Source organism: Branchiostoma floridae, chromosome 17 (assembly GCF_000003815.2).
Source record: "Branchiostoma floridae strain S238N-H82 chromosome 17, Bfl_VNyyK, whole genome shotgun sequence".
In the NCBI taxonomy this organism is placed as follows: Eukaryota; Metazoa; Chordata; class Leptocardii; order Amphioxiformes; family Branchiostomatidae; genus Branchiostoma; species Branchiostoma floridae.
This window is the reverse complement of record NC_049995.1, coordinates 18,235,604-18,249,798: the sequence shown is the minus strand read 5'-3', so window position 1 is coordinate 18,249,798 and position 14,195 is coordinate 18,235,604. Positions and strand designations below refer to the sequence as shown.

At 44.6% G+C, this 14,195-nt stretch overlaps 1 protein-coding gene and 1 long non-coding RNA gene across 2 annotated transcripts; both read left to right on the top strand.

The window, feature by feature from the left end:
• Positions 1-1,010: 1,010 nt before the first annotated feature.
• LOC118404805 (vesicular glutamate transporter 1-like) lies at positions 1,011-3,808 on the top strand. Its single transcript, XM_035804158.1, has 4 exons — positions 1,011-1,135; positions 1,701-1,811; positions 2,595-2,722; positions 3,476-3,808. Exons 1-4 carry the CDS (start codon positions 1,039-1,041, stop codon positions 3,776-3,778), a joined length of 639 nt encoding a protein of 212 aa, XP_035660051.1. The 5' UTR covers positions 1,011-1,038; the 3' UTR covers positions 3,779-3,808.
• A 7,165-nt stretch (positions 3,809-10,973) lies between these two features.
• On the top strand, positions 10,974-13,492 carry LOC118404103. Its single transcript, XR_004829745.1, has 3 exons — positions 10,974-11,107; positions 11,436-11,576; positions 12,468-13,492. It is a non-coding gene; the product is annotated as an uncharacterized LOC118404103 (long non-coding RNA).
• The last annotated feature ends 703 nt before the right edge of the window (positions 13,493-14,195 follow it).

Sequence of the window (14,195 nt, the reverse complement as noted above, 5' to 3'; positions counted from 1 at the left end):
TGATACATATTTTTACGAAGTCGATGACCGAAGGTGAATAGAGTGGCAAAGGAGATCCGGCTAAATTTTGAAATCTTGACCCTCTATAAAACGATATTTTGTGCATTTTGATGGGCAAATTTCTATTAGCAAAACAGATCTTTGAGGTTGACACACATCCCCAACATATTTTCAGAATTTCGAGTTCCAAAGGCGCGAGGCGGCACAAGGAGGACCATGGAAATTTTGAAATCTTGACCCTCTAAAATGATATTTCCTGCATTCTGATGGGCAAATTTTGCTGGCAGACTAAGCTAACTTCAATGACATTTCTATTTGCAAAAAAAGAAGACTTTTGAGGGTATATACCATATTTTTACCATGTCGATGACCGAAGGTGAAAGGAGTCGCAAGTGAGGTCCGGCGAAATTTTGAAATCTTGATCCTCTGAAACGCAATTTCCTGTGTTTTGAAGGACTAGATTTACTGGTAGACTACGTTTCGACTTACGAAATTTGGGAGGCCAGCTACGATTTACGGGTAATTTTTAGGCTTAATTACGCTTTACGTGAAATTTTTAGGCTAGATTACGCCTTACGTGAAATACACTGGCTACGCTTTACGGTAAATTTTCCATCCTCACTACGAATTACGTGAAATAAAATAGCTTACCCTACGAATTACGGGAATTAAAAAGGCCTGCCTACGCCTTACGGAAAAGAGCATGCAGACCCTCCTACAAGGGCAGGCATTCACACACACCGATATTAATATCATATTGCCCCCACACTGCCCTCACACTAATCACAAACCCTCCACTATACGACATCCCAAACGTAGAATGACAAGATGGACTTTGAATATCAATCCAAGAAAAAGCTCTATACAAACGAGGCTAGTAGATCCAAAAGTACAACCCATGGCAATACTAAAGATCGAACATTTTCAGATGAAAATGTAGTTATCATATATTGGTAGGAAATGTTATCAGTGATTATCCTGACCTTTTGAATCTCCTCCCCGCAGATCGGGTACCTGTCTGCCATCCCGCATTTCCTGATGGGGCTGGTGGTGGTGCTGGGCGGGCAGCTGGCCGACACGCTCCGCTCACGGGGCTGGAGCACCACGGTGGTGCGCAAACTCTTCAACTGCGGAGGTCAGTACAGGTCAGGGGGTGAAGGTTAGGTCAGAGGTTACGGTGCTGGGCGGGCAGCTGGCCGACACGCTCCGGTCACGGGGATGGAGCACCACGGTAGTGCGCAAACTCTTCAATTGTGGAGGTCAGTACAGGGGTTAAAGGTTAGGTCAGGGGTTAAGGGTGAGAGGTTAAGGTGCTGGGCGGGCAGCTGGCCGACACGCTCAGGTCACGGGGCTGGAGCACTTCGGTGATGCGCAAACTCTCCAACTGCGGAGGTCAGTTCAGGACAGGGGTTAATGGTAGGTCAGGGATTAAGGGTGAGGGGTAAAGGTGATGGGCGGATAGCTAGCTTACACGCTCCGCTCACGGGGCTGGAGCACCACCGTGATGCGCAAACTCTTAAACTGCGGAGGTCAGTACAGGTCAGGGGGTAAAGGGTGGGTCAATTGCTATGTATTCCTTGTATTGGTGTTGTAATGATGCTCATGTACACGATTTACTACATTACACTGTGATACTTTCAAATGAAAAATGAAAATGAAACACATCTGTTAATGACCTTTGCCCTGTTATCCCTTCCCAGGGTTCCTGTCTGAGGGCGTGTTTCTGCTGATCGCTGCGGCCTGTAACGGCGGGCCGGGGGTCATCGCGCTGCTTACTGTGGCTATAACAGTCGCCGGCATGGCCATCTCAGGTAAGTCACAGGTGTAGTCATCACTGGTGTAGTCTTCTCAGGTGAGTCACAGGTGTCAGGTAAGTGCTCAGGCCTGTAACGGCGGGCCGGGCGTCATCGCGCTGCTTACCGTGGCTATTACAGTCGCCGGCATGGCTATCTCAGGTGAGTCACACACAGGTGTGACCATCTCAGGTGAGACACAGGTGTCAGGTAAGTGCCGCGGCCTGTAACGGCGGGCCGGGGGTCATCGCGCTGCATACTGTGCAAAAACAGTCGCCGGCATGGCCATCTCAGGTGAGTCACAGGTGTGGTCATCTCAGGTAAGGTGACGGTCATTAGACAGTCATTAGACATACAAAATGTGTTATGTATGTACGGTTTGCTTACCTTTTGTTTTTGTAACGCCCCGTGAATTTTTCACTAGATAGAGACCATACAGTGACACAAAAAGATTTTGCATAGCCTATGATTTTACAATATGACTATTGTCCATGACAAAGCATGATTTCATAGACAAGATTAAAACAAAACGTACCAAAAACCTTCCCTTAAAGCGCGGGTACATATGTCGTGCGATTATCGCACGGGCCCTAACTTTAGTGGGTACTAGTATCTCAATGACGCTGCGGTACTTGGTGGCGTCACAGCGGCCGAGCAAGTTGACAGAAAACGAAATGTATCGATCAAAATGAATCTTTTGACCGTGTTTTCTAATTGTCTTTAAGTCACGATCTTCACATGATCGCTTCAGGATGTAGCTGTCTCGTAAATAATAGAAATGTTTGTTTTCGCCTTTTTCAGGTTATTCAGTTAACCACCTTGATGTCGCTCCTCGGTACGCCAGTATTCTCATGGGACTAAGTAACTGTATAGGAACGGTGGGAGGCATGCTGAGTCCGCTGACTGTGGGGTGGCTCACTGCGGCTTACGTAAGTTTGTTTGTTTGTTTGTTTGTTCACATGATGGGACTGAGTAACTGTATAGGAACGGTGGGAGGCATGCTGAGTCCGCTGACTGTGGGGTGGCTCACTGCGGCTTACGTAAGTTTGTTTGTTTCTTTGTTTGTTTGTTTGTTCACATGATGGGACTGAGTAACTGTATAGGAACAGTGGGAGGCATGCTGAGTCCGCTGACTGTGGGGTGGCTCACTGCGGCTTACGTAAGTTTGTTTGTTTGTTTGTTTGTTTGTTCACATGATGGGACTGAGTAACTGTATAGGAACAGTGGGAGGCATGCTGAGTCCGCTGACTGTGGGGTGGCTCATCACTGCGGCTTACGTAAGTTTGTTGGTTGTTGTTTGTTTGTATGGCTATCGACACGGTAGAAGGATTATCATGTTTGCTAACTTTGAGCGATAACACCATTTTCTATGTACCTGTCTTCTGATTATGAATGAACAAATCACGGACTGCCATGCTTAAACTTACGCAAGGCACTCATGTAACGCTCCGATTTAAGGCGACGTAAAAAGTACGTAAAAGCATAACGGATGACAAAACGCCACCGAACACTATTTTTAATGCTGAAAATGTTGATTTTATACACGACAACTATCTCAGCATACATACACACAGGGCCTTGTAATCAAATTGATCTAGGATCATCTACAATCTTGTACAACAGCATTGGCAAAGATATCTAGAATGAATACAGCCTAGTAATTACGTACCTGTTATTTTCAGGGGTACCGAGGCTGGAGCTACGTGTTCCTGATCGCCGGTCTGGTCCACATAAACGGCGTCATCTTCTACTTCTTCTTCGGCTCGGGCGACAAGCAGCCCTGGGCTGACCCGGAACCGGAAGAGGAGGGCGATGTCGTCATCTACACACGTGACCAGGATGAGGATGAGGATGAAGTGGAGTTCCTGTGGGACTATGAGCCGCACGACTTCCTGAGGTTGACACGGAGAGACAACTTTGTACAGCTGCCCGCTACAGATGACTACTTATATGGAGGTGTCAATCACAGAGATTTTGAATACTGACAGGGAAGTCTATACCGTGCCCGCCGTCTCCAAAGGTTCAGATGACGGATCCTACGTAGATTTACCAGAAAGACAATTTTTTACAGCTGCGCGCAACGGATCTGCACTAATACAGGTGTAGATCACAGAGACTTCGATTACTAATAGGGAAGTCTATACCGTGCCCCGTCTCCAAAGGTTCAGATTGTGGATACTACAACTTCCTTACACTTACCAGGAAAGACAATTGTGTACAGCTGCTTGCAAAGGATCTGTATCTATACAGAGGTGTCGGCCACAGAGACTTCGATAACTAAGAGTTAATATTACTCAGAAAGTCAACACCGCGCCCCGTCTCAAAAGTTTCGGATTACAATCCGAACGACTACTGCAGACTTTCCAAGCTGCGCTACTTCGTGCAACAGGCCCGAATGTCACACCGAGTTCGAGTTGTAACAATTTGATTGTGAAGTGTCACAATAGAAAAAATCAATCAATCATTCAATCAATTGATTGGTTGATGTATCAATCAATCAACTAAACAAGCACTTGAACTTGAAAAAATAAAACGGAGGACGGCGACATTGGACACGTAAAGTTTGCATTTGATCAACGATAGTGGGAAGTCTATGATGTCTCCCGTCTGTAAGCTTTCCAATCGGGGATAGTTACAAAGAGACGCCAGTTACAAAGAGAGGTCAATTACAAAGAAAGGCCAGTTACAAGGAAAGGCCAGTTACAAAGAGAGGCCAGTTTCAAAGGAACAGTAGAAATAAACAAATAAAATGTTGCTACGACGGAGACTATAAAGACGTGAATAAAAGTCAGAAAAATGTTTACATTTTGTAAATGTATGGAAATATAGTCCGGGGTATAGCCGATTTACATATTGTACAATAAGAAGAACAGGAATTTTAATTTCGTCTTGATGTACAAAAAAGGGAGATATTCCAGTTATTCTCGCGCGATCGTGCTGACGAAAGTTAAGCGCACAGAAGCGTTCCAGTGGTTGCAATAAACATACACATTACTGTGGTGATTTTTTTATTGGTTGGTTATTGCTTGAGTCGACTACTCTCTCTTCGCAGCCAGGGGCTGGATTGCGGGGAGCTTACAACAGGTGGGGCTAGATCGCAAGGGTCTGAAATGGCAGCCTGTATACAGCGTTTAGTGACCTCAATACGACAGTAATTGACCCATTTGCGGCCACATCGGCTCATTTGTACCGGATGAGCCGATGTTTGGCATATGCATAACAACGGGAGACACCCCTGCCCGCCATAATGGTAGACTCTAGCACTGCATATGCGCAAAAGACTACTGATCGCTTAGGCATCGCTGGCGGCCATCCAGCAGACCAAAGAACACTTCAAGAATTCGATATCAAATATAACGTTTATGTAGACAACGTCATTGTGCCACTTAAGATTTCAAGTCGTCCCAAACAGGAGTCAGGCATGCAAATTGTTTAAAGCTACGGGCACAACCCGCCGTACGTGCAATTTGTACGTACCTTTTTTGGGAGTCCACGCCGGACACGTAAGTCTGAAAACGTTTAGGCTGTACAGGGTAGGCGCGTCGCCAGTATTGGCACGTACGGGGGGGGGGGGGGTCTTTAGGGGGAGGGTATTGGTTGCGGTCGAATTTGCAGCCAGATGGCACACAAAGTTGTGCCTGCATGTAAAGTTCTACAGCTTGTCTGTGTGCTCCAAAATCCGTCGGATTCCCTACGAGTTCGTACGGAGGCGGTACTTACCACTTACGGATCCCAAAAGATTGCCCACGTTTTGGCACGTAGACAGCATGTATTTGCACGTATGGCGGGTTGTGCCCTTTGCTTAATTGACAAGTTTTTATGCAGCGTGTCTGAATGTGTACGAATCGCTAAGGCGAAGGCCGAAGCAGAGAGGCCAGGCGTGGTCCCGGATCTTATAAAGACGGCAAAACTGTCGTAGACTGTGTTTCGTACTCGAATGTGGCTTGACTCTTAATGAATCGTCCCTTGCACACGAATACATCCACCTGTACATAACAACAAAACACACAAATATTTAACAGTTGACGTGGCTCATATGTATTCATTTTGGAATCCATATCTGCATTGCCAACCCCCCCCCCCCCAATTCAGACACACGACCAAAATATCTCCTGTTGCTCTGTCTGACTCATGTTTGTGGACATCAAGGCGGCAGAAACAACATGAGAGACGATATAAAAGCAACGATATATTGTCTTTCGTCTATTTTGAGGTGGATCAATATTCTATGATGTTTATATAGAACCCTGAAGCACAACACAATAGTGAAAAGAAGTCTTTGTTCTATTTATATTCAGACAAACGTTGCCGTTATTAAAACAATATTTTATTATGAGAAAACAGACGGGGGCAGGTAGGTTAAAGTTTGATGACTTCTCAGGTGGGTACAAAGCTTTTACAAAGGCTGTTATTGCACGACACGCGCACATCACTGTTTACCTTCAGCACGTGAAGAGAAATGCATCTCGGTAAATGTCGAGGTCGCCACGTCTGACTGTGATGTCACCTGATAGTGGTAACTGATAAGTGACGTTGGTGCTGACGTGGACCAATGGGAAGAGTCCAGAATCCCGCCACATCACGGCTCTTACCGGACCCGCCCGCACACTTCACCGGGGTCTCTCGTCTAGGACAGGCCGCACTTACACACGAGAGCGGACCGTGGTTTCGGAGGAGACTGTACTGTAAACTATTCCCTACTTTTGCCATAGTGCATCAAACAGTAAGTAATGTTGTCACTGTTGAGTTGTTGTATGTAACACCTATGTAACAATAATTTTTGGTACTGTCACTTTCTGAGACGGACCAGTAGAACTTTGTACACACGGCAGGGCCGGCTGTGAGCTCAGGGCAGGGAACGTAGTGTTAGTCTCTTGCATATGTCAGGTGATCCGACTGCCTGTTTTGTTAGTGTCCCCCAATGCTAGGCATGTTTTCATGGAGGGGGGGGGGGGGGGTGAAGAAGGCGGAGCTCCCTTTCAGCCCTAGGGAAAGTTTTTAACAACCCGCTACAGCAGTATGTGACTTTATTCTACATTCACGTTTACTACGCTAGACATGCTGTGGAAACTACTGTTGACCGTCGCTGTGGTGCTCGCCACCATTCACGGGTCCGCCGCACAGGACCAAGGTGCGTTCCGACCATTGTTTAACATCGCAAGGGCAAACTTTGTTTTTGTGATTTAGATTCTTTATAAATATATTTGACCTAGTCTAACATTATGGGCACGATTGGAAAAAGGGGCCCCTCCGGGTAGGTTGCGAGCTTCTGTTTTGCACTTTCGGTCGTGACCCATACGTGGCGCTTTGGGGCAATCTGTGACCACTGGACTAGTTTTGGGCATGGTAGGGCCCCTGACTTTACCTTTTTCTTAAACTCCGAGCTGAAATCACCCTGAGACATACAGACGCCGTGGTCTAATCGTGACAAGGCAGAGAAGTACCCTGCCTTTTTATGGCAGTCTACCGGGACAAATGCACAGCTTAAAAAAAAATTAAAGCCCGCCCAGAAAGCATTGATTTCTGTAATTAGGGCAACAATATGTTTAACATTGTCATGAGTAAAGCAGCTAACTAACCTATAATCTATGACTATGCTAATTAAAAAAAAGTTGATTTTTATGATTCGGGCAAAAAAAAAAAAAACTCGCAGACACCCGTGCGCTTTTTACAGTAAACACTGTTGTTCCGGCTGCCTGGCAGACCTGTGTATTGTGCGTTGTCATGGCAACTGATAGAAAGATGTACTGAGTAATACAAATACAAACGCCTGGACTGTAAAAACTGCGCATCTCGTTTCCATATTTAATTACACATGTGTAATATTATATTCCTAAAATGTTAAAACAAAGCAATACGGTATATGAAGTCAGTACATACATCTGATATGTGAAAAATCTACTTCATTTCATCATGAATAATACTTATCATCATAATACATTTTTATACTCTCTAATTAGAGCTCACAATTACGTGGTGCCCAAACGGACAACACGAGGTGCAATGCTTCGCGGAGCCGTGCAGTTATACTACGTGCCCGGTAGGAACGAACTGTGTGTAAGTAATTATAACATCACGCTTCTCTCTAGTAGTAACAATGACAATGATCTTTATTGCATATTCTTACCCAACATGGGCTAAATGCATACATTGTGTTGTATATCTTAAGTATGGGTATAAAGTGATTACATTTCATATCATCTACAGCGTCTACAGACTGTGAGTCTCTTCTCTCTTTTTAAAACTTGTGAAAACAAATTGACAGATCTTCTCCAGTATGTAGACATTATGTAACGGAACACATTTGTAACATGATCCTGTTTATCAAGTGTGCTTCACAACGTGCATGACGGCCATCGTCAATGGCACTTCGTTTCCATATAAGTACATCCTGAATGCTTTTATTTCACTCTGGAAAACTGAGTTAAATTGTAATTTTCAATTTGCAACACAAAATATTGGAATTACACCCGAATTTTCGGCTAATCAGCTCTAGTCTTTGTCAAGGAAAGAACCATCCAAAACGTCTGTGACGTCACGTTATGTAGATAAACACACGTAACTCTGTGAGCAGTGGATCATAAGTTGCAGAAAGTCTATGGTGCCCTCCATCTTTGCTATTCTTGTTTACTTTGGAGCTATATTTTTAGGTTTTGTTTGGTATTAACGCATTCTTTACCACTACAGGAACGACTACTGTGGCGGGTGTAACGCCGAGTGTATCCCGATAAATCCAGGAGGTTAGTCTTGCTTCTACAGTGATCTTTTCTTCTGTAACATTTCATACATTTTATGATTCTTTACTGTACTAGACATTTACATCTCCATAGAACACTACTGTCCATCCGGAGACCTTTGCCTGCCTAACTACTATTGTTATGTCTCCACCAGGGTTGTAGCCAGCGCCCGTCCTTCCGTCCTTTGACGGAATTTTGCAGCTGGGGACGGAAAAATATTTTGCCCATTCCGTCCTCTGTGACGGAGAAAATCGATATGTAAAGATACAACAAAAACTAAAAATCTTGCAAAGATCTCCAAAAATTTAAAGGATTTTTTCACAGCGCCGGGGCAGGGGTCCGCATTTCAGGCTATTCAGAAGGCTTATTTTATCAGGTTTTTAGGGCCATATCTACGATAATAGTAGCAGTCACTTAACTTCTTTTTAGTTTGACATAACAATATTTCAAGTCAAAGCGTCAAAGTCAACTAAAAACACGTAATCAACAAACTTTACTTAGCTCAACAGTAACGTTAACTATTGTCCGGTTTGCCATCCGAAGTTGAAGCGCTTATTTATAGCGCTAGTATCTTCGATGCGCCGTTAGCCGCCGTGCGACTGTTGTTGACGGTCTTACATCCCTAAGTTGCCGCTTTGCTGTCAGACGATATTCCAACGGACATGTTTCAAGAAAAATACCCGGCGAAACCATTGTTCCGCGTCAGATTCTATTCTATAAAACATGTGGGTTACAGTCTGATAAATATTTTGTAGAAGCACCGCTGTGAGAAAGTGCAAGGAATAATCACGTAGCATACGAAGTTCGCTGTCAACTGTCACACGACTGTTTGAAACTCTAACCAACAGCCGCGGCCTTTGATGAAGTCGGCGAAAAGGTGCACTGCCTTTGCAACAAGGAAGCCGACTGTCCCGAAAGTCCCGGCCCCGAAAGGAAATGCCCGGGTTTTACATACAAACTTACGATGGTTTGTACTTTACGTTGCCGAACCAAAGAGCTTCAAATTTAGAACAGGAACTTTGGGGACGCGCCCCGCCCTTGCTCTAGAAATGTGTCAGAGATAATTTATTTTATTTTCCGCGCTGAAAAAGAAATGACGCAACTAATAGTAAGAGCCTATGTGACCAACCCCGCTCCCCATATAAGGAGATTCCCGGGAAAATCTGGCTGTTCCTTGGAGGGATCCCACCCCGCTATAATAGGACCGCGCCGGATCAAACCGTGGGTGATTCTTTCAACTTTCAAGTGATTCGTTGTACATGCTCGCCGACTCGCCGTCTATGTTTCCAATCTTTGTAAAGTGTTAAAATGCTACTTACCTCGTTCAGATGAACTGACAGATGAAGTGTGTTGTGTTAGTCGACGGTTTCTCTCATCGGCGACGGTAGGAATCGACGTGAACTTTGTTACGACTTAACTAAGTAAGACGCAAACGGCCGGTGTTGTACTAAACGTGCTGTTTCTTTTCTGTGCAAATTCTATACAATATAGAAGTGCAGCTGTGTAACACGCTTACAATCTTACCCTCATAACAGCAATCTGTGCGATCACTGCGGTGGCGGTAGCATCAGACCCTTTCCTATATAAAATCCAGCGTAAAACCCTCGTGTAATTTCTTTTACCAAAACAGCTCAAAATGCTGGAAATAGCGTTTCAGAGGGTCTAGATTTCAAAATTTTCGGGGGGAGCATGCCCCCGGACCCCCCTAGGAACGTCGCGCCTTTGGCGCGACATCTCGCGCCTACGGCGCTCGATAGGATTTTCAGTCAAAAGTGGGGGGACGGAAAATGATTTCGGGCTGGCTACAACCCTGGTCTCCACAGAACCTCACTGTCCGTCCGGAGACCCTTACCTGCCTAACTACTACTGTTATGTCTCCACAGACCTCTACTGTCCATCCGGAGACCCTCACTTGCCTAACTACTACTTTTATGTCTTCACAGACCTCTACTGTACATCTACTGTACATCCGGAGACCCTTTCTGACTAACAACTACTGTCATGTCTCCACAGAACGCTGCTGTCCATCCGGAGACCCTTACGTGCCTAACTACTACTTTTATGTCTCCACAGACCCCTACTATCCATCCGGAGACCCTTTCTGCCTAACAGCTACTGTCATGTCTCCACAGAACGCTGCTGCCCACCAGGAGACTCTTTTCTGCCTAACTACTACTGTTATGCCTCCACAGACCCCTACTGTCCATCAGAAGACCCTGTCTGCCTAACAATCACTGTTATGTCTCCACAGACACTGCAGACCCCTCATGTCCAAACGGAGGCCGTTATCTGCCTAACTACTACAGTTATGTCTTCACAGAATCCTACTGTCCGTCCGGAGACCCTCAGCTGCCTAACTACTACTGTTATGTCTCCACAGATCCATACTGCCCATCAGGAGACCCTTTCTGCCTAACTATCACTTTTATGTCTCCACAGCCACAGACCCCTCATGTCCAAACGGAGGCCGTTATCTGCCTAACTACTACTGCGGACGAGGCGGCCGGCCATGCCCCCCTTCTATGTACTGCGAGATCGACGCGACCGACCGATGGGCAGTGTGCTGCCGTATAAAGGGTAAGATTTCTCCTTACACGCCAAATAGCAGTTACTCGGTAACTGGATATGAGCTTTGAAACGGTCAGGCGTTAAAACTTTCAGACTGCAGCTAGCCAATATCTTTCGTGATTTTTAGTGGCGTCAAAAGTTACATGTGATTGTAAGGTCTCTTTTTTACGGCACAGTCAATCTTGAGACTTGTCGCCTTTTTGTAATATTTTTTTCTTTATTGATGAATGTTGATACAAGTATGTTGTAGATATTGATGTCCAACGAGAATATAAACGACTGTTATCTGCAGCTAAAACACAGGTGTGAGACCAGATTGTGTTCTAATGTTGCCCAGGTGTAGGTCAGTGCCCAGATGTAAGCGGCCAGATCGGCATCTGTGTGGAGGCGTGTAGCAGCAACTCCGACTGTCCGACTGGACAGCTCTGCTGCTCTAATGGTTGCGGGCACACCTGCCAAGACCCTGTCCGCGGCCGCGGTAAGTCTTAGAACACACTTCTCAAGACGCTGTCGTCGGTAAGTCTTGTCCTAGTCACATATTATACTACTTCCCGAGATGTTATCCGGTAAGTCTTGTCCAAGTCACATCTTAGAACTACTTCCCAAGATGTTGTCTCGGTAAGTCTTCTCTTAGTCACATCTTAGAACACACCTCTCAAGACCCTGTCTTCGGTAAGTCTTGTCCTAGTTACATCTTAGAACTACTTCCCAAGATGTTGTCTTCGGTAAGTCATGCCTTAGTCACATCTTAGAACTACTTCCCAAGACCCTGTCTTCGGTAAGTCTTGTCCCAGTTCCATCTTAGAACGAACTTCTCAAGACTCTGTCTTCGGTAAGTCTTCTCTTAGTCACATCTTAGAACTGCTTCCCAAGATGTTGTCTTTGATAAGCCTTGCTTTAGTCAGATCTTAGAACTTCTTCGGAAGATGTTGTCTTCGGTACGTCTTGTCCTCGTCGCATCCTAGATCTGCTTCCCAAGATGTCGTCTTTAATAAGCCTTGCTTTAGTAAGATCTTAGAACTACTTCCCAGGATGCTGACTTCGGTAAGTCTTCTCTTAGTCACATCTTAGAACACACTTCCCAAGACGCTGTCTTCTGTTAGACTTATCACAGTTACATCTTAAAACACACATGCCAAGATACTGTCTTTGATTCGTCTTTTTTTGGGGGGGGGGGGGGTGTCATTGAAAACACATGCCAAGTTGTCACCTTTAGTAAACCATGGCTGTCGTGATTCTTGTCATATTTGTTCATGTTCTAAAGCAGCTTAGCTTACGTGACTATCACGATGTATTAGTAATTCTATGACCGGGCTAGTTAATTACAGTTTTTTTTTGTATAAAGCAAGTTTTCATTTTCTCTCTGCAGGTTAAAGACAGCCTGGTGACGTAACCGCCGTGATGCTGCGACCAGAGACTGGTTACCAAAGAAAGGGATCTACAAGCAGATGTGAGGGGGGACCTGAACGGTTTATAACTATCCTGCTATTGCTTATTTGGGCTAGTGTGTCAGCAATCATGTTGCAATCGAAAACGTTATGTCCTCTTCCCCTAAACCTGCCTGACGATTAGAAGTCACCATCAATGATAGGGTATCGAATACAAAATAGTCCACATATTCACCAATTAGCAAGGTTCTATTGTTGCCGAAGGCGTGAAAGATTTTAGACAGAGAACGTAAATTACCTTTGAAATTGAATTGATGCTGACCTAGGAAGATGTTACGATAGGGTGATCACGGGCATTGGTATAATCACGCTTTCAGTATAGCATTGACGCTTGGTGAAACTACTGGACGTCATTTTAATGTTGATCAGATACAGTAAAGTCAAGTGTATTGCACAACGATTGCATCAGGTACAATGTATGGCATACGGATGATTAGAAACAGGCGCTGGATATATCCATCTTGTGGAGATTTTCTTAGAATGGCAAAGCTGATTATCATCTTACCCATTGCAGAATATTCATAGTATTCATAGTTAATGAAAATACTATGGAGCATGCATCAGAACATAGGATTTACTAAATCAAAGATGTGAAATGGCATAATATGTGACTATTATTAAGGTGAGCAAACCACGAGAGAATGCAAAAGAAATAGGACTCTACATGATTTTTAAAGTTCACATATGTCATATTTAATTATTACCATTAGTATGATCACAATCTGTAAGTTCGGAGGGAAAAGAAATCATCCCCCAAAGGCAACCACCAACTATCGCAGATCTACAAGGTACGCAAGGTTCCCACAACCCTTTAGTATTTGCATAATTAGGCTGGTGCGTCCAGAAGTAATGTTAAAGTTTTAGTCATTAAGATGCAAGTGATGACGTGATCCGCCATGATGCCATGAAGAAATCTTTAAAAAAATGTCCTTTAAGTGCTTGCAAGTGATATAATCATCTGGTGTATTTTGCCAGCCAGTAGGTACCCAGTATGAGTAATGAGGCTGTTTAACGTGGTCGAGGCACCTCCTCGAGCACGGGACCCCCGTTTTACGTCCCTCCCGGAAGACGATTTCGTGGAAAACTTCGTGAGGCTACAGCAATCCGGACGTCCTTGGTTGGTCCCCCATCCAAGCACTGTCCGGACCGTCGCGTTGCTTAACTTCCGAGATCGAGGGATCGGGTGTACCAACGCGCCACGCGGCCGGTAGAGAATTATCTCAAGCAGCTGTCGTAACCCATACTTAGACTATTGCGTCTGTCTAGTTTGCTTCAGCTTGATGTTGCTGACTTATAGAGGAGAGATGCTCCTACACTCTGACTTAGAGAGGAGAGATGCTGCTACACAGTCAGCACTGAGGAGTGGGCTATGTGGCCTTGCATTGAGCAAACTCGGTAAAAATAATAATAAAGCTTTAGAACTAATATTAAATCACTAATGAAAATAGATGTGAAGATTATACGAACATGTAACCAGGAAATATGAAATAAATGGTGGAATTCAAAAATTGTGACTGTTTTGTTTTATTGTGTGTGCAAGATCTGTATGATATTCTCAGCTGAAATACAACCCTCGAACATCGATAGGGTAGATTTAAAGTTGAAAAAATGTAAGATATTTATAGAAGAGATGCTACTACAATGAAAGT